The sequence below is a fragment of the Talpa europaea genome (genome assembly GCF_964194135.1).
Source record: "Talpa europaea genome assembly, chromosome: 5".
Lineage (NCBI taxonomy): Eukaryota > Metazoa > Chordata > Mammalia > Eulipotyphla > Talpidae > Talpa > Talpa europaea.
In genome coordinates this window covers 28,516,723-28,541,492 of record NC_140071.1, presented here as the reverse complement: position 1 = coordinate 28,541,492, position 24,770 = coordinate 28,516,723, and the positions used below count along the sequence as shown (strand labels likewise).

At 34.8% G+C, this 24,770-nt stretch overlaps 1 protein-coding gene across 1 annotated transcript in view; it reads right to left on the bottom strand.

Moving 5' to 3' along the window:
- Positions 1-1,324: 1,324 nt before the first annotated feature.
- MAP3K1 (mitogen-activated protein kinase kinase kinase 1) overlaps positions 1,325-24,770 on the bottom strand; it is a gene marked incomplete at its 3' end in the record, with an annotated part of 63,266 nt that continues 39,820 nt past the window's right edge. Inside the window, exons 3-20 of the mRNA XM_084233259.1 lie at positions 24,249-24,449; positions 22,682-22,882; positions 21,167-21,283; positions 20,631-20,779; positions 17,276-17,397; positions 16,630-16,711; positions 16,332-16,515; positions 14,128-14,406; positions 11,149-11,270; positions 8,835-8,926; positions 8,406-8,595; positions 6,751-8,032; positions 6,238-6,390; positions 5,415-5,577; positions 3,898-4,029; positions 2,920-3,062; positions 2,196-2,327; positions 1,325-1,474 (exon numbers count right to left, since the gene is read on the bottom strand). Of these exons, the coding sequence (XP_084089385.1) occupies positions 1,325-1,474; positions 2,196-2,327; positions 2,920-3,062; positions 3,898-4,029; positions 5,415-5,577; positions 6,238-6,390; positions 6,751-8,032; positions 8,406-8,595; positions 8,835-8,926; positions 11,149-11,270; positions 14,128-14,406; positions 16,332-16,515; positions 16,630-16,711; positions 17,276-17,397; positions 20,631-20,779; positions 21,167-21,283; positions 22,682-22,882; positions 24,249-24,449 (3,894 nt within the window). The remainder of the gene's footprint in view (positions 1,475-2,195; positions 2,328-2,919; positions 3,063-3,897; positions 4,030-5,414; positions 5,578-6,237; positions 6,391-6,750; positions 8,033-8,405; positions 8,596-8,834; positions 8,927-11,148; positions 11,271-14,127; positions 14,407-16,331; positions 16,516-16,629; positions 16,712-17,275; positions 17,398-20,630; positions 20,780-21,166; positions 21,284-22,681; positions 22,883-24,248; positions 24,450-24,770) is intronic.

Sequence of the window (24,770 nt, the reverse complement as noted above, 5' to 3'; positions counted from 1 at the left end):
AAAAAACTTAATCAGTACTTGATTTAAAAGACTCACAAAAAAAGATAAAAGAGCTGCCATTTTCCTTCAGGATTCCATGCATCTGAATTTAATTCAGGCAAAAACCATCAGATAATTGTGCAAAATCTAAGGAATTATTAGTGTGTAAACGAAATTCAATTTCATTTTTTTTCTGAACACATTTTTTAAAAGTTCCAAGCAAATTTATTATTTAAAAACACTAGTACTCAATTGATAGTTGAGTAAGTTACTCTTTCTTTACCTATCAGCCATGTCTGCTTTATGTAATGAGTTGATGCATGGTAGAAGGAAAACAGCAGTTACATGTTATCAGCAGTGATGATGAATGATGGGTTGTTACAGAGTAAGACTTAAATGGTGTGAAGTCTCCTATAGTTTGACAAAAGAAACCAATACATTAAAAAAAATTTCAAATATAATTGCAAACTGCATCAGAGAATCATTGATTTTCATTTAATCTATATTTAACCTGCATGAGAAGAGCAGCGACTGACTCAATGAAGGTAGTATTTTATTATATTCCAATTTTAAAAACAAACAAAATTAAATGTGTATTTAAAAAAACTCTTGCAATAGCAAGATATTTAATAAACTCTAGTTCACACCTAGTTCTATTTTTTTTCTCAGCTTTGATAAGATCACCTTTCCCTGAATATGAAACAAAAATGAAGGTGAAATGAAAATATAGAACCATAATTTCCAAAACGAAATGAATGGGCCAACAGTAAAATGCACAATAAACCACAACTGCCCAGGCATTTAAAAAATAAGGGCCAATTGTGGGTCATGAAGTTATTGGCTTTAAAAAATATATTTATTTACTGCTACTCATAGCATATTCTGACCTAAGGGAGGCAGATAGTGATTTTTTTTTATAGCCAGTGACAAAAAACTGAACGGAATTGCAGAACCCCTTGCTTGTGATTATGATATGAAATGGAAGAATAATTGAAACATTACAATAGATCCTGAGCCCCTCAGCTGCTAATATTGCTGAAAAAGTGCTCCAAAAAAATGCTTTTGTTAATTAGACATGCAAACTTCATTGCTTTACTGTTCACCTAGGGCCAGTTCTTTGAAAGGCACAGTTTACAGTTTCTGCACAAATTGTGGACTTTTGCATACTAAGCTTAGGTACAGATCATGATTTGTCAATCACATACTTAGGTAAGGGTTCCCCACTGGTCTTGTTCATAGCTGTTCAGTGGCATGAAGGCCAGCAGATTATCAACGTGGTTCCCCACAAAAGTTTTTTTCTCTTATTGAGTATCCTGTCTTCATTACAGTTTATTTTTATAATTGGCTACCATGTAGTACGGAAGACTGGATGCTTCAGTAGCTCTCTTGCTGGAGGTCTGTCCTGAGGTTGAAGTTCTAAACAACGAAGAGTCACATCTCGTAAACCAGGAGACAGATGTGAAGGGATCGACGGAGCAGTAGTTGCACTAGCAATCTGCAGGAGAAAACACCAGGGTTGAGGCTTCTACAATTGGAATTTTCTGGAATAGAAGTACCTATGCACACATTTTATAACCTCCTGTGCACAGAGGAAGTGAAGAGGAATTGAGTGGACTTTTTGCTAACTCTGGAGAAACTCACTCACTGGTTTCCTTAAGAATACCTCTTCATGGGCCTCCCTGGTGGCGCAAGGGATTAAGCACAGCACTGTGAAGCTACTCACAGCCTCTGCAGCACGAGTTTGATCCTTAGCCAGCCAGGGAACTACCCACATGGCGCAGCAGTCCTCTCCTGTCTGGCCTGCTGCTCCCCTCAGCAGTGTATTTCAGCCAGTCTGCCTGTTCTGTTCCCCATTCTGTCTCTGGTGAATCCTCTCACCTCCTGCACCTCTGGCCTGTACCCCAGTTCTTGTATGCATAAATAAATCTTTAAAAAAAAAATACCTCTTCATGTATATATTTCTCCTAGGAACAATGATTCAGTTTTTTCTCATCAGTGTTCACAGTAACTTTATAGAGCACAAAACTATTGTGAACAGTGAGAGCTAACTATATAGGCTGCTAACATTTACCACATTAAATTCCTGGACATATATACATAGTGTTATTTCAAGGAACATACACCTTCGTCTTAGATTGACAGTTAAAAAGAGAACCCATGAGAATTTCCCTCCTGCCAGTTTTAGCAGGAAGAAGCAATTTTTATCTCACAATTACCTTAAATATCAAAGCAAGATGATTGGAGTGTTTTTCTGCATTCCAAGGTGGTTTAGCACAAGCCATTTCTATAATAGCACAGCCAACACTCCATACATCACAGCTTCTACCATACTGCTGACCTCTTAGTACCTAAAATAAAGCAGAAAGTTAATTTGGAAATATGACTCATCAAAAAAGATATCTCATTTATTTCATCAATAAGCTTAATCTCCTATGTGACATAAAAATATTTTGGAAAACTGAGATTCTGAAGAAGAATCACATAGAGTCTTAAAAGCAGCACCAGTGTGCTTAGAAAACTACAGATCAAGAGGACAATCACTAATCACAACATGTGCGTGTGAAGAACTCCGAACACAGAAAAGGCTGAGTTCAGAATAGCAATGCTTAAACTTCTGTCACTACTAAGTCCTGACTCTGTGGGAAAAGAGAGAACAATTTTGAAAATTTCTATTATGTCCATTTTGGGTTTCCTACAAAACAACTAATATATTACTCAATAATTCTTTGTTAGAAACAGCCTTTAAGCTGAGCTGTTAAAATCTATATTTAGACAAAGGTGGAAAGGAGAGGTTAAAAGTCTGAATTCAATATCATCATTAAAATCTTATTTTGGGGGTCAAGATATGCACATACTAGATGCCACTGCAAAATAATCTGATATAATGTCACACAGAACTACAAAATATTTTCTTTCATCATATCCAAAGCTGCTTCTCACCTCAGGTGCCATAAATGCAATTGTTCCCAGTAACTGTCCCTGAAACTCTCCTGCACCAGTTCCTTTTGAGGCCAACCTGGCTGCTGCTCCGAAATCTGCAATTCTCAGTCTCTGACCTGTGCTGTCAATTAGCAAATTGGCACCTGTCAAGAAAAAAACAACAAATGACTTTATATTTTAGAAACAAAAGAAGAGATTAAAAACTCAGTAAAATACAATGAAATAGGATAACAACAAAACAAAGAAATGGATTACATGTCAGAGGTCAGAGATTTACTGTCCCTTTAATTTTACTTCATTTTTGCTAAAGGCACAAGGGGCTTCTACAGTGTAAAAAAAAAAAAAACTAAAGAATTTAAGAAAAATCTGAAAAAGTATCAAGGTATAAGGGCAAAGAAGACAGACTCAATGAAATTTTAAATAAGTATTGAAAACCTTTAATATGATTTCCAACAATATCTTTCTCAAAGTTCAAAGTTTAGTATAGTTTGCATTTTAAAGCTAAAGTTTTGTTGAAACATACTGACCTAGATCACTTAAAACTATAATCTCATAATTGTGGTTTAATCAAAAGTTGAATGGATTATATCAAATACTAGTTAAAGATATTCATTACAGAAAGCCAAAGTTGTGAGTTGTGCTTAAAAATAAACAGCTACGAAAGACTTGAAAGATTTTTCTGGATGTGTATAATATCTCAATTATTCCAAATAAAACTAGAACAGGAGACTTGGATTCTACACCTGGTGTGCCATCAACTAGCAGTTAAGAATGTTAGAAAGTCAGAGCCTGCTGAGGGAAGCAGATTATATGATTCTTAAGGTTCCTTTTCCTTCTAATATTCTAGTGTTTTGAGTTACTCAGGCAAAACATCCCATGGTTGTTTTCAAGTTAGAAACTATCAACAAAGGTCTGAGTTTTTAAATTACATTTACATTCTACTTATTGCTAGTAGGTAGACATTAAAAGAATTCCTACCTTTGACATCTCTGTGAATGATCTGGTTTTCATGAAGATATGAAAGGCCACGAAGTAATTGTTCAGTATAGTTAATAACTACTGATTCCTTAAAGGCTCCATATTTACTGAGCAAGTGAGCTACAGATCCCCCTATAAGACAATAACATATAATAATAATAATAATAATGTGCTCCAAACACATTGTGTTTTTTATATATTGAAGGTTTGTGGCAATCCTGGGTTGAACAAGTTTATTGTTGCCATTTTCCCAACAGCGTGTGCTAACTTCCTCTCTCTCTGTCACAATTAAGGTACATAATGCATGGCACACTTAGCAATATACCATAAGCATAACTTTAATATGTACTGGGAAATCAAAAACTCAGGTAACTTGGTTTATTGTGGTGGTCTGGAACCAAACATGCAATGCATTTCTGAGGGTGTCTGTAGTTTTCTGGAAGGTTAGAAAGTTTTAAAAGTTAACAATTTTGGATGAAACTGTTTCTGAAATGTACAATTTACCTTTTTCAATCACGACAAACAAAATGCCTTTCTTAATGACTTACATAAACAATACTACCATTTTATTTAGTAAGAAGAGTGTGGGAGGAACCACAGATCCAGAATTAGCCTCCATGTTGTATTATTTAATAGCTCTGACTTGGGCAAGTCACAAAATCCACAAACAAGTCTCATTTTAAAATGTTTATAATAATCCTCCTAAAACAATTACCCCAAATTCAACCAAAATCAGAGAATGTACTATGGAACTGATCTGTAAATAGAAATACACTTTTCAAACATATGCACAAAAAAATCTAAGAAGTTCAACCAAGCGCTTATGTAAGTAATTTACTTTACTTTATACATTGTAAAATATAAAACTCAGTCTTTGTTCAAGTAGATTTGACAAAGTTCAATTTTATGCGTGAGTGCTAGTTGACCTGTAATAAGTTCAAGTTTTATTTGTATATTGTCACATAAAAATCTCCTAAATCTGTCCAGTTAATGATGGTCAATTAGAAAAATATGAGTCTTATATATGTCCAGTTTAAAATAGTTATTCTCATGAAACAATGCTCACATTCATTTAAAAAGTAACATTGAAAAAGCTTAAGAGGTGGGCCTCCCTGGTGGCGCAGCGGTTGAGCGCTGGGTTGCGAAGCTGCCCGCAGCCTCTGCAGCGCCGCCGGTTCAATCCCCAGCTGCTCCTCGGCCACCGGAGGAGGGTCCCGCATGGTGCGCAGACCTCTCCTGCCGCCCACTGCTCCCCTCAGCAGTGTACTTCGGTCCTTCTGCCTGTTCTGCTCCCCGCTCTGGCTCTGGTGAATTCTCTCTCCCTCCCGCGCTTCTGACTGTACCCAGTGCTTGTATAAATAAATAAATCTTAAAAAAAAAAAAAAAAGCTTAAGAGGTGATGGTAATTTTGTTTTTTCACTTGAATATATTTAAGTGAAGGAAAATTGTAAATACTATAAATCAATTGGAAAGTTAAATCCATGTGCTATTATTTGTAATTTAAGACATGAACATACCTGCCATCCATTCAATGAAGAGATTATAATTGCTCTTTTCACATGTTGCTCCCAACATCCTAATGATGTTTGGATGATTCAGATGGCTCATCATTCTTATTTCTTCTCTTAATGCTTCCACTACTTCTTCTTGCTCAGAAGATGTGTTTCTGACATATGTCACCTGTTTCAATAAACATGTTCACAGTTTTCAATTGTGATGAATTTCTACTTATAATTCTCATTAACAATGTGATCTAAAATGGACAAATCCAAATTAGCTTGTTTGTTAACAGGTGTCATTTATGCTCATGGATCCAGTGTATATACTTCATAAAAAATTCTATTTTAGAATATAAGAGTGTAGCTTAAGAAGCTACAACCCTCCCAAATAACACCCCTCCCAAAAAACCAGGGCAAAAGTCAATGCCCCAAAACTCTGTGCAGACAGTAAAAAATGAGAAAAGCCCAAACATGGGAGAAAAACCAACACAATTTTAAAATGAAAGGTTCATTATTTTCATAACTTGTTAAGCATACTCATAAAAATAAATCTCAAGATGACAGTGCACCAGCACCAGTAACATTGCTGAAAGGAATATGAAATTAAACCTCTATTAACTGTGAAAACCACAAATAGAAACAATTTCTACAAGTCCCATCTCGGTGTTGCAACTTATAATCATCAAGCTTCATCTTTTAATAATAGAATAATAGTATATAATAGAAAGTAATAAATAATAGAAATGATGTTTTTGGTGCTTTGGCTATATCCCTTATTCTTTTTATTTTTTCATGTCTCATTTTATAATTTTAATTATTTCTGTTCTTACTAAATACTTACCTGTTTAACAGCCATTAAAGTTCCAGTTCCCACATCTTGAGCCTGATAACAAGAAGAAAATGCTCCAAGGCCTATCTGCTGACCCTTTAGCCATTCAGTATCTTCTCTATAAGGTTGTTTAGCTTTGGTATGTCCCGGTAGAGTCTCTGGTGTCTATATATTAAATGAAAGTAATCTTTTTACTGTTAAAAGTAATAGTTTATGAAATTAGCCTGGCAAATTATTACCCTTGTTCAGCCTGACTTCCCAAACCACCTATAAACTTGACCTCTGAATGGACAGTGTTGGTGACCAATGTTAAATCAGAAGTGATCATCACTATAGATCACAGAAATGTCTTTAGTGTAGGCAAAGAATATTTTTGCTCAAACAATGGCAACAAACATATTTTATATTAACAAGTCTATGTGAAAAACCTGTTTGTAATTGTTAACTTACTGTTAAAAACATCATTTCTGAAACAGATTTTAGTCTGGTCTGAGGAAACTCTAACCTCTTAAAGACTATACTTACATCCTGCTGAATAATGATGATATCTTCCCCATTTTCAACCTGTAGTTGAGGAACTACAGGAAGGGCATCCTGAGACGCTGACATTGCCATGGCAATTGCTAAAGCTTCTTCTTCTTCAGCTTCCATCTTTTCTTTGCACTTTTGATTATGATTCACATCATCTTTGTAGGTATCATCATTTTCATCCTTTTCAGGAGAGAGGACGGCAACTTCTGACTTAAAAGTTACTGTTGTATCACTTGAAGGCATAGATGCTTCAAGAAGGTCCTCAATACTGGAGTTCAGCTCTGTATTGACATCTAATCTACATTTCTCCTCTACTGGGGTGAACACTGTATCATCACTGGGTATAACAGCATTACTACTACTGCTGCTACTACCATAGCTGTCATCACATTTGGAAGTACTGTTCAGATCAAGTGTCATGCTATTTTTTGTGGCATCTCCCTGTTTACTTGTATTACCTGGGGTAGGTCGAGATGGCTTTGGCCTGTGTATATTACTGGAGGGAAGGGGTCTTGACTGAGTGAAGATTAGGGAAAGTTTATCTGAGTCTTTGTTTTCAGAACAGTTTCTCTGGAACTGTAGAGAAAACTTGCGCTGTGTTTGAGGAGATGCAGAAGGTATTTTGCAGGGAACAAATCCCTGAGGTCGATGCTTAGAGACATCTGTTACAGTGCCAGCTGGTACAGATGGGGCAGATGAAGAAGGGGTTGACAAAGCTGGGAACATTATTTGGGAATGATGAGATAAAAGAGAGGAGTTCAAACACTGACTGTGGGGTCTGCCTTTTGTTTGAACCATTGGCTTTGGTTGCTCCGTTGTTGTTGAATTAGGAAGTCCTACTGAAATGCTGACCAGTCTGTCAGAAATGTCCTCTGAACTGGCACTCAGTTTTGGAGCACAAAGTCCTCTTCCAGTTTTCTCTGAGTGGTTTGTGTGCGCAAGGGAACTGTTCTCTGTGGCTTCTGGATAGCTTTTAGGGACAGATGCCTGCAAAAAGCTGTCATGTCGACCGTCCACAGTGTCTTCTATGCCCAGCTGGATGGCCTCTGCAATTTCAACCTCATCTGCTATAGCCATCAAACGACGACGCATCCTGGTAAAATGAGTGGAACTAGAAACATTCAGCATTTCTAACAATTTTGAAAATACATGGGGTACTGAAGTAACCATCCTTGCAGAACTCAAATATATCCTTCGGGAGAGTTTACCAACCATTGAGTGGGAATTATCAATGGACTGCAAAGCAAAGGTTAAGAGGGACAGCAGCTTCTTATACCTGGAAGAAAAATACATTCAATTACTAAACAATTTAAAATTACTGCAAAATATATACAAATAAAAAAAAATAGTACTAGCTTACAGCTTGTACATTTCAAAAAGAAAGTCATTTCAGTATCAAGAATCAATATATATTTAAATAGCCTAAACTTAAGATTTTATTAGTACTAGTATTTATTTTTATTATTTAACAATTACTATATTATTAATATTAATAACTATACATTATTACTTTTATTTATTAGTATTAGTAACCTATATATGCTCTGTAGTGCCTCAGTTTTTTCAGGACTCTCTCTTGGAGGATGTGAGGGAGGGTGGGCAGGTAGGTGGGAAGAGGAAAGTTATTATAGTTTTGGAAGAAAAGTTACCTGACTTCAACAGGTTCAGCTTGTGAAACATCAGAACTGACAATATGAGGATAAAATTCAGCAGGAAATTCCAAGAGCAGTCTATCTATTAGACAAAGGCGGCCCAGGAGTTCTTGCCAGTTGTTTGATTCAGTTTGGTTTCCAAGAATACAACTTAAGACATAATCAACACCACCAATGCCAATGGATCCTCCAAAAAAAAAAGTAAAAATAATTGAAAAACAGTGCTATTAAACCTAAAAGATCAAAAGGCATAAGGCCAACAAAAGTATTCTGAATTATTTTAAGAATTTCCCTTAAATTTGCAGTTTTAGTTAGCTGACTGAATCAATTTATAAAATTATTTCAAAATCCTCATCAGTGATTATGAAATTAGACAGAACGGTAAGGAAAACCATAAAACATGATGCATTCATTAAAATTTTTTACCAGCTTTAAGTATTTCTCTGCCAACTGCCAACTCTCCTGCTTGGCCTTTGCACAGCTCCAGCAGTGTTGATATAGACAGCTGACTTGTGCGACTGAAAATGAAAAGGAAGCATCATCAGAGCTGGGCCTTGGATAAAATACACATTTAAAGGAGAGCAATGTAATGCTTTGTGAAAAAGTGGGAAAAAAATGTTTTCAGGAGAGTTTTCCACTACTGAAATTATATTAACAATGTCAGCATAAATAATAGTGTTTATTATTAGCTCTAATTTCACAAATTCTACCTTATCCTCTACATTAAGCAAAGAATCAAGTACTGGCTTTTACATAGCAAATGTAGATTTAAATATTAAACCAGATAAAGTTTGATAACCAACCAGAAAAAACACATTCATTATCATATTTTGTTAAGAAACAAAGGTCCATTTTTATTTCTAAATTTTTCACTAGGAATCTCCTGAATTGAAAATAAAAGCTTCCTAGTCAAAACCTTTATATTCTTATAGCCAGAGTGAATTCCAAGTATTATAAAACTTTACAGTATTTATGTTCAGACATTTTTAAGCAATTAGGTAAGCAACGTAACAGAAAGCAGACAAGTTACACAAAGGCATTTAAGCTCTCAGAAAAATATTTTAATATTAACAAATGACGTGAATTTTTCTATGCATTTTGCAAATGATTTTTGTAATGCTACTGAAATATAAGAACAAGAAAATCTCTAATATTTCCAATCTGTAGGCTTGTGTAGACAATGTAGATAAAACGAGATAAACTTTATGAAATGAGAAACACATCAAAGCTAAGTCTAATTTTTGAGATCCTCTATAAACTATATCATGTGACTTAGGAAAGAGACAAAGGTTGCACTGAGAGAACACCAAAGTGGTTGTAGTGGCAGAAGCAAAACAAGGGAGATTCAACAGTGCTCATACACCTGAGATCTGCTGGGACATGAAAGAGAAACTAACTTCCCAACAACTGTTTGCTGTAGTTATGTTTACTGCTGTCCGCAGCCTCTCTGGGGTGAGTTCGATCCTTGGCAAGGGAGCTACCCACATGGCGCAGCAGACCTCTCCTGACTCTCCCACTACTCCCCTCAGCAGTGTACTTCGGTCTATCTGCCTGTTCTGTTCCCTGCTCTGTCTCTGGTGAATCCTCTCACCTCCCATACCTCTGGCCTGTACCCCAGTTCTTGTAATCATAAATAAATAAATCTTAAAAATAAAGTGGTCTTTTGCCCCCACTTTATGGAAAGGGAAAATAAAAGAGAACCACTGGTCTATAAAAGCATAGATTGTATTTATTTTACTAACACCATATCTCAACTTCCCTACCTCATCTTTCTTTACCCACCACCTCCATTTAGGATTAATCTTGTTTGTTGTTGATTTTTAAGGATATTGCAGGGGTAAATGTAATTTGTTGTTTTTGTTATCTGACATAAACTGTCTTATTTAGAATGGAATTTCATTGCACAGAAAATAGTAGAATGTTTGGTCTTGATAATAAGGCAAATCAGGTTTAATGATTTTAATGGTTCCTATCCTGTGTAACTCATTCTCTTAAGATTATACCTTTTATATAGGTCAACCATTATTCTTATCAACTGGACTTCAGATTATGAATATTATCTAAAAAATAAGAAAATCAATTGTAACACAATAATGTGGAGCTCTCTGCAGTTTGTTAGTGTGACTTTTACTTGCCATTTAGTTCTCCCTAGTTCTTAAAAACTTTAAATGCTATATTTTAATTTTAAATCTCACATTACAAAACAAAAGTCAAAGATTCATTTAATAAATATATATCAAATATTCACTAAGTATAAGGCTTGGTGCAAGGGTTTTTTTTTTTCTCTCCCCCCCCAGAGAGAGACATAAAAGTTTCAGTTTATTAATTCTCTCATGAAGAATCTGCACAATAACCACAGATAAAATCACTGCAGAATCTTTACTCCTTCCTTTTGCCAGCACCAAAATGTCCCTTTCTTTCTCCTGTTTTGCATTCCTTTGCTGTTTTCTTGAGGTCTTTTTCTTCTCATGCAGGCCATGTCTTTTGGTTCTGAATACAAATACCTTTTTTAGTTAGTTTTCCCTCAATTTCTGTCTTAGATACTACTGCCTTTCAGGGTAAAAAATGTTAATGACCATTTGTTTTTGCTGAAGCAGTTGGTCATGAACTTCCTGATCCAGATAGTTACTCTGTCATTCATGGTGGTGATGGATCTTCAGGCAGCCAGGGAGGCAAAAAAAAAGCAGTGCTAGGTTTCTAATACAAGAGCATGTGAAGCAGTTTGTCAAGAGGACCTTACCTATTGGCATCTGCACACTTGACTAGAATGGTGTCTACAACTGGCCGGAGAAGTCTCTGCAGTTTGATTCTTTCTGCCAAACTATGGCAAGGTGTATATACTAGCATGGCTCTCAATGTTTTCTGGGGAGAAAAAACTAAAGGTCAGTTTAGATACATGTAAAAAGCATCAGAGGACATTGGCCTATTCTGAGATAACTTGACAAACAATACCAGGAATAGATTATAACCTATAAAAAAATAAGAATTCATGATTCCATGCTGACACAAATAATTAAAAAAGAGATGAGGCATTAAGGAGCTCTCTGAACTATTTGTACAATTTTTAAAAGTTTGAATTAATTTCAAAATGAAAAGTTAAAAAAATTATTTTAAAAAGAAAATGCAAACAAGTCAACCTTGAAAGAGTTTCCAAAGGCCAAAGCTGGAATAACATAACAAGGTAAATAATGACAGTACTGGATTATAATCCATAGAATAAAACACCTATGAATTTATATTGACATAAATTTTTAAAAATGAATACATAGGTGGGTGACAGCTCTTCTTTATAGAAGAATAAGTCCAACTAATTAATGTAGAGGGAAAGAGGGAAATAGAAAATCACCATTGGAAAAGCACAGTAATAATTACTATTTGTAAAATTCACCAACATGCTAAAACCAGTTGGTAAAATTTGGAAGAGAAATGATATTTTCATAATCTCAAAATATCTCCCCTAAGACATGAATAGTAACTTGCAGTGAGAAACCCACAAGACATTACTTTAATTATGTGTGAAGGACAGCAGCACCAATAAGAAGACAATGACACTGCATACTCCCCGACATGATGCACTGAGAACGGCACATCACCTTTGTTGGTATTCTTGTGAAAAATGTATAAATACAATGTAATCATGAGAAAATACCAGATAAACTCAAACTGAGAAATGTTTTTCAACAAAACTGGCCAGTAAAATTAAAAGGTGTCAAGGTCTAAGGCAAGGAAAGATCAAGAAGTTGTCACAGATGGGATAAGATTAAGGGAGCATGAAAAATAAATACAATGTGAGATACTGGATTAGATCATAATACAGAAAAAGGCATTAATGGAAATGGTGGTGAAATCTGAATAAAGCATGCAGTTTATTTATAGAGGCCATTGTTGGGACAACTTGAGATATCTGAATATGGAGTTTATAGTATATAATAGCACTGCTATTAATGCTAAATTTCCTGAGTCTGCTGACTGCACCGTTCTTATACTGAAGGATGTATTTGTTTTTAAAAGATACATGTTGGAGGCCTCCCTGGTGGCCTAGGGGTTAAGTCTCAGCACTATCAAAGACCTGAGTTTGATCCCTGGCCAGGAAGCTAACCTACATGGCACTGCAGACCTGTCTCGCTTGCTGCTCCCTTAGCAGTGTATTTCAATAGATCTACTTGTTCTGCTCCCTACTCCGTCTCTGGTGAATCCTCTCACCCCCTGCACCTCTGGTCTATACCCCAGTTCTTCTACACTAAAAATAAATAGATTTTTTAAAAAAGAGATACATGTTAAAGTATTTGAGGTGGAGTGTCTTGATGCCTGCAAATAACTTTCAAACTGTTTGGCAAAAATATATACAGATGGGGAGGGAAGGTGATAAAATGAAGAGAAGAAGGAGGGAGAACTTGCTCTGAGAGCAAGACACATTTCTGCCTTCATTGTGCTGGATACACTAATTGTAGAGGAAGCAGAATATGGTATCATTCTCACAGTCCCTATGCTTCAGGAGCCAACAAGCTAGTTGCAACAATTTGACCTAAAGAAGAAACAGATAATGAAATGGTCTAACGGAGTGAACTTAATATGGAGTGGTCAAGTATGAACATAATGGAGTGGTCAAGTATGCTGACAGTTTGTGTTGGAAAATAATAAGAGGTGAAAAGTGGAGCCAATAATATTGTCTTTAGTCCATAGAATGCTGGTCACTCAAGATGCTACATGAAACATGAGTCCATGGTTAGAGAAATTGGGAAATAATATATCCTACCCTTGATCTTACAGAATCCCAGGGTACATTAGCTTACTGATGGTTTCTAGAAGCCTTATAGTGAATAAACCAGACCCATTTTACCTTGTAAAATTCACTGTTGAATTTTACTGTAAAATTCACTGTTGACCAATTTTAACTGAACAGAGACCTTTGTTCAGGAAACCTTTCATAATCCTTCCAAACTTCCACAAAATATGCTTGAATAAATGTTGCTGAGGCCAAAGAAACCTCTAAAGATTTATGCACTAGGAAATATAAAGTGGTATCTAAGATGTGTAGATACATTTTACTATGCTATATATTTAATAGCCTTACAGTGTAACAGACATATGGTTAGAAGTTTCTCCAAAATTTCATTGCAACCTAAGAAGTAAGTTATTTGTTTGAAAAAGAGGAAATTTAATAGTCCTAAAGTCACAATGCTAACAGGAGGAGAATCAGAATTTGAAGCAAGGTCTCTATAATCTTGACCATATGTCCAGGTTGCACAGGCTAATCCCAATTTAACTAGCAAATTATTCAAATTTATTCCACTTTGAATGATAAATTAGGTGACAACTCCGATTGACTCCAAACACATGTTCATAACCATCAGGGTATACTACCTTCTCAAGAAGAAGTTCATCAGGCACAGTTGTTATAGAATGGACTCAAGAAAAGACTTGAGAGTAGATGCAGATAGATCAATGAGCTTTAAAAACAACCCAGGTAAGAATTACTCTAAAAGAGTGTGTGTGTCTGAACTAGGGGGTGGGGAGTGAGAGAGTCTGATATTCAGAAACATTCTTAGTTGTCATGACTGGGGGAAATATGTTGCCACTGATATCTAGCAGGTAAAGGCCAGAGCTGATGCTAACCATCTGACAATGCACAGGAGCCCTTCCCCGCCTCCAATAAATAATTTGCCCCAAATTATTTATTATATTAATAGTACAGAGGTTATGAAATAAAGCTACTTACTAAAGCAGCAACGTACACTTTGTAGACAGGGTCAGCACAGACCATTGACAAAACGTTGCAGCACGCCTCCACCACGTCTCCTGAGATACTGGTCTGGGAAGACCCACTGATGGCTCCAACACTTGGGCTGCTTCCACTGTTGCTCCCAGAATTTCCAGTGCTCTCCCCATTTGCCAATAGCAAGGCCCCACTAACATCATGGGAAAGACGTCTGAGAGCCATCTCTCTTACATTCCAGTTTCTAGAAAATAAGCAGCCAACGAGTTCCATTCCAAATACCTATAATTAAACATATACTGTAAGTTCAATGTGAAGAAAAACTAGGGAAACTAAGTATTTTGAGTTATTACTAAAGGAAAATTGGACATTTTTAAACACTTCCTCTTAGTATCATATAAACTATCACATATCCAGCAACTTAAAATCACAAGGAGGAATTTTATACTTAAGTTTAATTAGTAGTTATCAAAAGTCATTAACATTAGCTCAAGTAAAATTAAGAGTGAATTCCATTAAATAATTGGATGGATGCGTATAAATTTCTATGCCTGTACTATGCTTACTATAAAAAAAAAATCTGTGAAGAATTCCAACTTTCTTTTTGTATTAAGTAGTTTTATGGAGGAAAAAACTGAAACAAGATCTAAAAAAGCCAAGAAAGGTACTGGAGTGGAATGGTCAGTAGCTAATACAGTATTTAACCCTCAGATGAAAGTGATAAGTTAAGGGCTTTTATTTTATTTTTGTCTTATATAAAAAGGGAAAAAAAATTAGACAAAACAAGTTGGACTAGAAAGAATGGAAAAGTCAAAGACCAAGGAAAAAAATTTCTGTGTTAAAGTCTGCAAAATATAATGATATTCCTACGATTGAATGATTACTGCATGTCATTACATCATCATTACCACATCTGTAAAGCTAAAGGGTCCCTAAAGAAAGGAAAGGACTATTATGGACTACTTAGCTAAAAGTAAACTTAATACCTAAGATAACTTACCATATGAAAAGTTTCTATAGATGTTAGGAATGAATAAACATAATTTTAGGGAAAACAAATCAAGACATATTAGTATGTATTTTTTCTAAAGTGATAATAAAGGAGAATATATCAAGTAGAATATATACTTGATACTGTTAAGGAGCATAACACTATCTAATATCTAGCATTAATTGTCTTACATGGTAATGAAAAACTAGAAATATATACTCTACTCCAAATTAAAGCTTAAACAAAATTAACTAGACCACTATCTTGAAAGAATGGCATCTGATAGTAATAATAGTTCAATACCAACTCAGAATTCTCCTGGACTCACATAGGGATGGGGAGGGCCTAAATTCCATTCATGGACTAGATGAAAGAAATAAGATATATTCATTCTTTCTAAATTTTATTTGACTTATCAGAGGTTGCTATCATTGCTGAGAAAAGAGAATTCGAAAGCTGCAGAACTATCATGATCACAAAAAGTAAAAACATCCTAATGATAAGAATGTATGGAGTTTGTGCGTCTGTTTACAATTTAGCAGAATTAAACAATTTAACATGATCAAAAAGAATTACTTTATCACTGCCTACTGGAGACAATGTCTAGTTTTAAATCCTACACTATAAAAAATTAAGGACTAAGCGAAAACAAAATCATTAGAATCCAACAAACCAACAGTAACTTGCAACTTACTGAGGATGAAAAGGCATTATTTACCCAGAAGAGAAGTTAAAGAAATGGAAACTGTCCATACACATAAAATGACTAATACAAGATAAAAACCACATTTTTTTTTCTTAATTCATCCACTCAGCAAATATAATGCATCTATTAGAAGCAATTATGACACACAAAGAGAAACTGGTTTAAATGGCAACAAATAAGAAAAGTGACAGAAATTCGTAGCAGGAATGCGATTAAGTGTTGGAATGAATGCTGAAGGATTTGAGTGTCTATCCATGGATAACTTTTATGTCTGTTACTTCAAAAAGAATGTTTCTAAAGATGGTAGGTAAGAGTACAAAGAAGCTTTGAAGTTTAAAGTCTCTAATAAGCAGTATGGTATTAACACCAAAAGTAAAATTAAAATTTAAAAACAATAAAAATCTTGCAGATAAACAAAAATACTTTCTTGAATCATAAACAAGTGGGGAGACATAAATATTAATTGGTTTATAAATATTTTGGTTTATATGAGGAATAGGAACAACTCACCTGAATCCATGGCTCAGCTAAATCTTTATAAGCAGGAGGGATTTGCTGAGTTCCATAATGAGTAAGGTTAAAATTGCTCTCCTGGTTCCTTCGTTGTGATCCAGCCAAAGGTTGCTGCTGTATGGTTTGCTGCTGTGCAGCTCGAAGGGAAGAAGGGGAATCTACAGGGCTTGATAACTCGTGGCTAAATGAAAAAGTAACAAAGCTTGGTAAAAATAAAAAATAGATTTAAATAACACCTGCAGAACACTTAAAACTTTTGTTAAACATATCCAAATCACTAATTCAAAAGTGTTACCTGTAGAAATCATGTGATCTCCATTTAGATCTACAAAGGGGACATATTAAAGGTTCTCTATTTCTTCTACATTCTTCTGCCCCTGAAAAATGAATTGCGTAATACTAAATATATGTAATAACAGTTTGTAACGGCTAGTATAGAATTTATGTAGACAAAACCTTAATAATCTGATACACTATCAGAAAGCAGGAAATACAGGTCACATTATTCTGATATTGATAAGTTTTGCAAATGCTTATTTATTCATTATAATAGGTATTTTGCTTTTTATTTTTCAAAATAGTCTGCCCCATTTGATTGCCTAGTAATATTATTCCAAAACTTGCTTTGATGTTACCTCTCTGTGTGACCTTCTTCCACTCTTTCTCTCCATGTACACCTTCCAGGTCAGAATTACTTTTTTAATTCTATACACTCCTTTCATTACCACATGTATCATAGTATATTACATTTCTTTGCTCTCACAGCTCATTTTCTAATAGTTCCTAACCTCCAATTTATTGAAAACTTCATGCAGGGTCTAGATACATTTCTTTTCTCTCAACTAATATCCCACGTCAACAATAAAATCCTAATTAACAGTTAGCTCATAGAGTAACCACACTGAATAAGCATAAAGAGAAAAACAGCAATATGTACATACAAATTGACATGCAGTGGTGGTGCAGCTTATTCCTGCAGCCATCTTCACACACTGTAAGACTTTCCTCATCAAGCATGCCCAACAAGCAGATAGGACACATCTGTTCCTCTTCATCTTTTATACTATGAGGAAGGGAAAACAAAAGCATTAAGATACAACACAAAATGAAAACTATATGCTAAAATCAATTTTGGCATTTATAAAATATGAAAACAATTATTAGAAATCCTTGTCTAGGAGCATGTTATATATAACTATTTGAGAAGTATTTATTTCTCCTATCAGTAAATTAATTTTAAATAGATTCTTATAACTATGTATCTATAGATGTGGATATGAGTGCATCTTTCTTGCATAAATTCAGTTCAATACGTAAACTGTAATCTTAGAGAAAAATCTACTTACCCCAAATTCTGCTAGTGCACCTTTTGAGCAAACAAATTGCTACAAGGTTTGACTATGGGCAAGCACACCACATGCCAACAGTTCTAAGATTCCAAGTACCAGGAAGGGACATTACAGCCCATCTATCCCACATACTAAGTTTGAAGGTTCATCTAAGACACTTTCGGTAAATGTATAAATTGATCCAACTTTCCTATCCTATACACAATTCTAGAAACATGTCACTTTTCTAATGGACGAAACCATCTTTCAATTAGTCTTCCAGAAAGATATAAGGAAAAAAGGAAAAATAATAAATATGTTTTAAAAATGTAAACCATTGTATTATTTAGTATAATTGGAAAAAAAGCAACCAAATGAACAGAAGTAGGTTAAAAAAAAAATGGTATACCCAGACACTATGAAATCTTAAAGAACTTGTATAGAATAATTTTATGGCAAAATCACAGCTTTATTGTGTATATTTGGATTATACTGTATATATCTGAATATGCCTAATATAGAGTGCTTTTAAAAACTAGTAAGAAAATACAATAACTCAATAGTAAAATGAACAAAAAAGATAAAAAGGCAATTGAAATTAAATAAATAGGTTTATAACCTCTGCCGCTATAATGGTACAGAAAAATAGTTTCCCATGTATACTGCTGGTGGGTGTAAAACTGAATTTTCTGGAAAGGAATTTGCTAATTTTTCTTCTATTAAAATGTACATACATATCTATGACCTAAAATATCTGTTTCCTAGGATGCTATCCTACAGAAATATTTTAAGTACATAAACATAGTAAATAAACAACAAAGTAAATAAACAACATAGTAATCAACAAAGTAAATCATTGCACTTAATAAGTAAACAAAAAAAAAGAGGTAACTAAATGTTCATTAATTATGGCAATGTGAAAATAAATTATGGTGTATCAAGGCTGAATGAACAATTTTCATGTATCTGTTAGTCCCTACTTACATACAGGACCTTAAGTTCCTGTTGGCAGTTTTAATTTTTTTGGTAAGGTTTTGCTAATCATTTTAAATGAATAAAATACTACCAGATATCCAGATAAATGGTTTTCTTCCCACTGATTTTAGCCTTTATATATAAAAAGTTGTGGCTACAAGAAACAAAAACCTTATCTGCATAGCATAATCTCATTATATGAGGATTACAGTTTCTGTGGTTTCCCTCCATGTATATGCTAATCCAAATGAATCACTACAACCCCCCAATTTTGGCCATTTCATATTAGAAAGATACCTTTAGTGATCTTAGAATGAAACTTTCTACTTTAATTTTGGCTTCCCGATGTTAGGCATTTGTTATTTTTCCCCAAAATAAAAAGTTGTAGAACTGTGACTCAAAAGGAAAACATTCCTGGAATAAATATGGGTCAGGAAGCTTCAGAAATAAAGCTCTTCTACTTAGAAGAGATGAAGGGTAGAGGCCTGAAGTGGAAATAAACCTCAGCAAGTAGACAAAGGGAAGTTTGAGAAGCACTGTAGATTTAAAGTAATAACTAAGATTAACACCTACTGTATCTCTTCAGGTTTGGGTTCTGATTTTACTTGAATGAGCTATGTGCCCTTCTTTGGCTTCACTTATCATTGAGCCATGTAAACTAGAAAATGTGATGTCCAAAAAATCTTATCAAACTCTATTATTCAGAAATCAACTCATTTAATCAAAAATTCACATTTTTCCATAGATTAAAAACCCTCTCTCAATTCTCTTCAGTAGGCCTTGTCCAGATAGCATCACTTTTTTTCTTCATGATTTTGAAGTAGTTACAAGTACTTAAACGATTGATGGGATGAAGATGGGACTTAAATCTTATTCCAATGCTTCTCAAACCAGGTGCCTCAGGAACACACTGGAGGTGCCCTTGTAAAGAGAACTATCATTCCTTTCCAGAGTAATTTAAAAAATGCAATTAAAATCAGTAAAGAAACATTAGAAAAGAAAGAAAATTCGCATGAATTTTTATGATAAAACTGGAAAAAAATTTTTACACCTGTCATTTTGGGCTACATCTCAGATCCTTCAGGGTAATGATTTTTTCTTATTAGTTAGTAGGCATATGAAAAGTTTGAGAAGCACTGTAGACTTTAAGTAGTAAGTACTATATCTTTCAATTCCTACTGATTAGTCTATTTGTTTAAAAGAGCATGCTATGTTCTCATAGGTGAAAAAAGCCTAGAATGAGAATTCCCTGAAAGTATCTATGAAAGAAGTAGCAATGTTATACAATTTTAAAAAGAACTTTATAATAAAGAACTATATTTTCCTGGGCCTCCCCAGTGGTGCAGTGCTGTGACTGTCCACAACCTCTGTAGCATGGGTTTGATTTCCAGCTGGCCAGGGAGATTCCCACATGGCACAGCAGACCTCTTCTGTCTCACCTGCTGCTCCCCTCAGCAATGTATTTAAGTCAGTCTGCCTGTTCTGTTTCTTGCTCTGTCTCTGGTGATTCCTCTCACCCTCTTGCACATCTGGCCTGTACCCCTATTTTTGTATAAATAAATAAATCTTAAAAAAAAACACAACTATATTCTCCGTATAAAAGAACTATATTCTCCCACTATGCAGTGTTCAGCTTTATTACCTGCAAAACAGTGATAAAACTTACCTAATGAGGTTGTGAGACAAAAAAATTAGGTCCATGGCACAAGTAATGACTAATAAACAGGACCCACTTATTATAACAACTACCACTTGCTCTTCCTGGTGAAATGGACATTCATTATATTCTGATATTTATGGTGCCATTTTCCAATGCTATATATGCGTAGAAGGCTTTAATGTCCTTTACCCTTGATTTTAACTTGAAAGCCAAGATTCTCAGGTTAAATCATTTTAGAGCAACTTAACAAGTAGAAATATATATACATAAAATTACCCTTAAAATGAAAAAGTAACACTGTATTAATACTTTTAATTCCTTCAAAGTACTAACCTGTTTTCTGAACTAGATGTGGAAGTACTAGATGATGACAATGTATGGGAATTTGACATGCGTGAAACAAACTTCTGGATGGTGTTACGGGATGGAGCTTTGATCCGCGAGCTACGCCTACTGTGATATTTCTGGAACAAACTCTCAACCTAACATTGAAAAAAGACAGTAACAATGATATTTGTGCCATAATATACAGATAAAGAGCTCTAGAGGTTGAATTTCTCTTTTATTTAATAGGTTGCACATAGTTATTTTTCTTTTTTAAAGTAAGTTTTTCAAAAAGCTGTTTTAAGAGTTTCAAAAATAAGAATCCATATAGTTTACTACTAAGGACAATGTTTTCTCAGATCATTGTTTACTTTTTTTTCAGTCTAGAAGAAAAAACTGGTCAATGGATCATAAGAAAACTTTATATGCATCACATAATTCTTACAGACCTCCTCATCTTTAAATTTCGAGCTCATGGAAAAATTTCAGGAATATACCATGAAAACTTGTTGACACTTTTGCTCTGAAATTCTATTAAAAGTTACCTCAAAATTCTTTAAAGTTTTTCTCCATAACATTGGGTCTGAAGGTTCCAGTTGAAACACCCGGAGCATAACAAATAATAGATGAATACAAAATGTTCCACGCCCACAGCTGCAGTTCTAAAGAATTAAAAGAAAACCCATGTTAATAAACCTGTCTTTTATAGAAAGACTAAGTCTGACTTGTTTTTATATCTCTATGTTTATTATACTAAATCTTCTATTGACTTTCTCCGTTGTCCTTACACACATATCCCTTGTTTTCCCAAAGTTTGAAATATACCGCTTCCCTTTTACAGAAGATCTACATCAGTACAGCAAGTCTTACGTAACACTGTTTCGTTCAGTATAAGACTGATGAGGGAAAAAAACCTCAATTCGTGGCCAGGGCCATAGTGTATGGAATCTGCAGTCTCCCCATACCTGCCTGGGTTTACCCCAGGTACTTCAGTTTCCTCACACATCCTGAAGATGTGCACATTAGGTTCACTGGTGTGTCTAAGTTGTCTGATGAGCATGGGTGCCTGTGTGAGTGTATCCTGACATGGATGAATGTCCTGTAGGGCTGGGTCCCACCTTGCATCCTGAGCTGCCGGGCTAGGTCCTGGCCATCTGAGAATGATCCTGAACTGGAATAAGTGGGTTGGAGAATGACTGTATACAAATTATCATTTTATATTAGAATGTTCTGGTTCTTTATTGAGGAGTCTAGTGATGTTTTGTGTCCAGAAATATGCATAGGAACTTAACTCTCTGTATAAGTCTATGGTAAAATTGGTTTCATGGTATGTTTTGCTATAAGTTGCAGTTTCCAGGAATCTATCCACGAAGTGAGAACTTACCGTCAACTATTTTCATTAACTGGAAGTAATCTGAAGAGGATTTTTACTTTTGCATACAAGATGAAAAGCTAAAGTAGCATTCAGCATTAGTTTTGCCATGAGCAAGCAGTTCCAAAGGAAGTACACTCCCTAAGTGGAGAGGTACCACCATGCTTTCCCTGGGAGCTACTGTATATGGGTTACATATTTATTATCTCATTCCTACTTTTAATATATGTAATGTTATTTTAGGTTTCATGTGTTGTTTGGAATGATTTTGTAGGCTATTTTTTGAGTCTGAGAATGTGCAAAAGTTTTTCTATATAAATTCACAGTAACTGCTTCTTTGCTTTAAGCTATTTCAGTTTACAGTCCTTTCCATAAAAATGCTTCACTTTTGGATAGCAGGAGAAACTGTGTAGTAAGATATCTAAGGATACATAAGAAAAGTCTATAGCTGTCTCCATGATTACTCTCTTCAGTGAATTTATTAAATAGATCAAATCTGTATTCTAAAGTACATAAAATCATATTAAAAATCTTCATAAATACATTCAATAAAAAAGTTTAGCCCCAAATATATTTTAGATTCACTTTCTACAGAGAACTCATTGATCTAAATTTAAGAATGTTACAGTGTCATAAAACTGAGTTAGCACCCAACAGTAATAAAATATAAAATGGTGACAAATCCTACCTGAGGTCCAATAAATACCCGGTATTTATTGTCAGGACTGTCTCCTCCAATCAGGAAAGAGTTGGGTCCTATCTGCTGAAGCAAGTACAGTCTGGCCCGCATCACTTTGTTTACACGGCGATTTGTTTCCTCAGGGCTATATGGTGAGAAGCCATCCGGCGAAGGGGCTCTTCGGGGTGGTGTGATTCTCCCGCTCTGAAACTTCATAAATTGTTTTTTTGTTGAGTAAATTTCTCACTTCTCCATAAGCAACAATGACCCAAACAAGGTCAAACTAGAGACCAATTTGGCACTTTACCAAATGGTAAAATAGATGAAAAACTGCTTTAACATATAACAGTGGGACAAAATGCTATTTAAAAATGCTTTTGTCTGACATTTTCATCATGAGTAAACTTCTAAAATCTCAGTCATCCCTCCAATGAACATTATATCTTTGGCTGAGAGAGAAAACCATGTGGTAACTTCACAAATTATAAATATTTTTGTTCTTTGACAAGCATTATGTAGATACAAATAAAAAGTTCACCTCAAAGGCAGGGAAATGACTTGTGTCTAGTGTTAAAAATTAAACATCCAATTTAGTTCCATGGAAGGCATTACGAAATGCTCTTTTGCAACTGCTAATGTGCAAACACCGCCTCGGAATTCCTCCCATTCCATTGATGCCCCCAGAATTTAATCTTTCTGTAATGCCCAGTGGAAACTGTAGTTCTTTCTGATGCCTAACTGAATAGGTAAAGATAACAAATGTTGGTAAGAACACAAAGTAATAAGAACCTTCACATAGTGCTGGCGAGAATGTAAAACAATACAGCTTCTTTGGAAAATATGTGACCCAACAATTCCATTTCTGGATTAAAATCCAAGAGAAATGAAAAAGTGTCTACACAAAAACTTGCACACATAATGTTCACAGCAGCATTTTTCACACTAGTCAAAAAGTGGAAACCTCATTGTCCATCAACTGATAAATATGAATAAACAAAACCCTGGTCATTTGGAAAATTTGGTTCACTAAGTTATACAGATTTCCCAAATGTTCACACATTTCATTTTGCAATATATAAAAAAATCACCTTTTATAATATCACCAATCTCATTCTAAGTACTAGGAAGCAATCATACTTACAGTTTATGTATATGGGCTTTCCAAAATTCTAATTTTTGATTGAAATCTTCAATTTTACTACTGGTGACAAAAGCACTTCAGTTGTTCTATGTGAAATGTATCTCAACTCATCTTAAAGAAAATATCTGTCGCATACCCAGATAAAGAATAAAATTTCTAATGCCAGAGCTTTAATTCAGGCAAATGCACCGGTAGTACCAACGCTTTACCCAGTATGGCAAATGCCAATGCAATGAGAATCAAGATAATATCTCACTTTTATTACAAAATTAGCTTTGATCTAATTGATCCCAGAAAGGGTCTCAGTACTCGACCCCTCCCACTACCCAAGGCTCTGCAGACCACCCTTTACCCATGGCAAGTCAATCTTTTCTGTGCCAAACATAAGTCTTAAAATGGTGCAAACTTAATATATTTGTTGGAGCATTAACTTACAGGCACTGGAGAAACTCTCTTTCTTCTGACTCCTGGCGACTCTGATTTCACCGAGCGGCCTGATGGGGAGCTGCCAGGGGAAGGACTGCGTCGACCTTTGGTTGCTGATGAAGTGGCACTGGCCTGGCCCTCTCCTTGAGACTCAGTTGCCAGGTTATTGATTTCAGATCCATCTCCTTTAATGGGGATTGGTTTTACCACCTAAATTAAGAGCATTCCAATATTTTGATTATTCAAAAATATAAAAAAAATAAGTAAATGTTAACAAAATAGAAAAAGAAATGAACTCAACAATTTTTCATTTTGAAATATAAACAAATATACCAGAAAAGATATCAAATTTAATTTGGTATAACTTTAGACCATAATAAATATATATTTTTACCCACACAGATTTGTCATTTAGTGTTTTTTATTGACTAGTTAAAATGTTATCTAATTTTAGAATCTGGTGTTATCTGTTATTTGTCCTCAATCGTGAAAAATAAGCACTATAACTTTCACAGCTTATTTATTCAATTA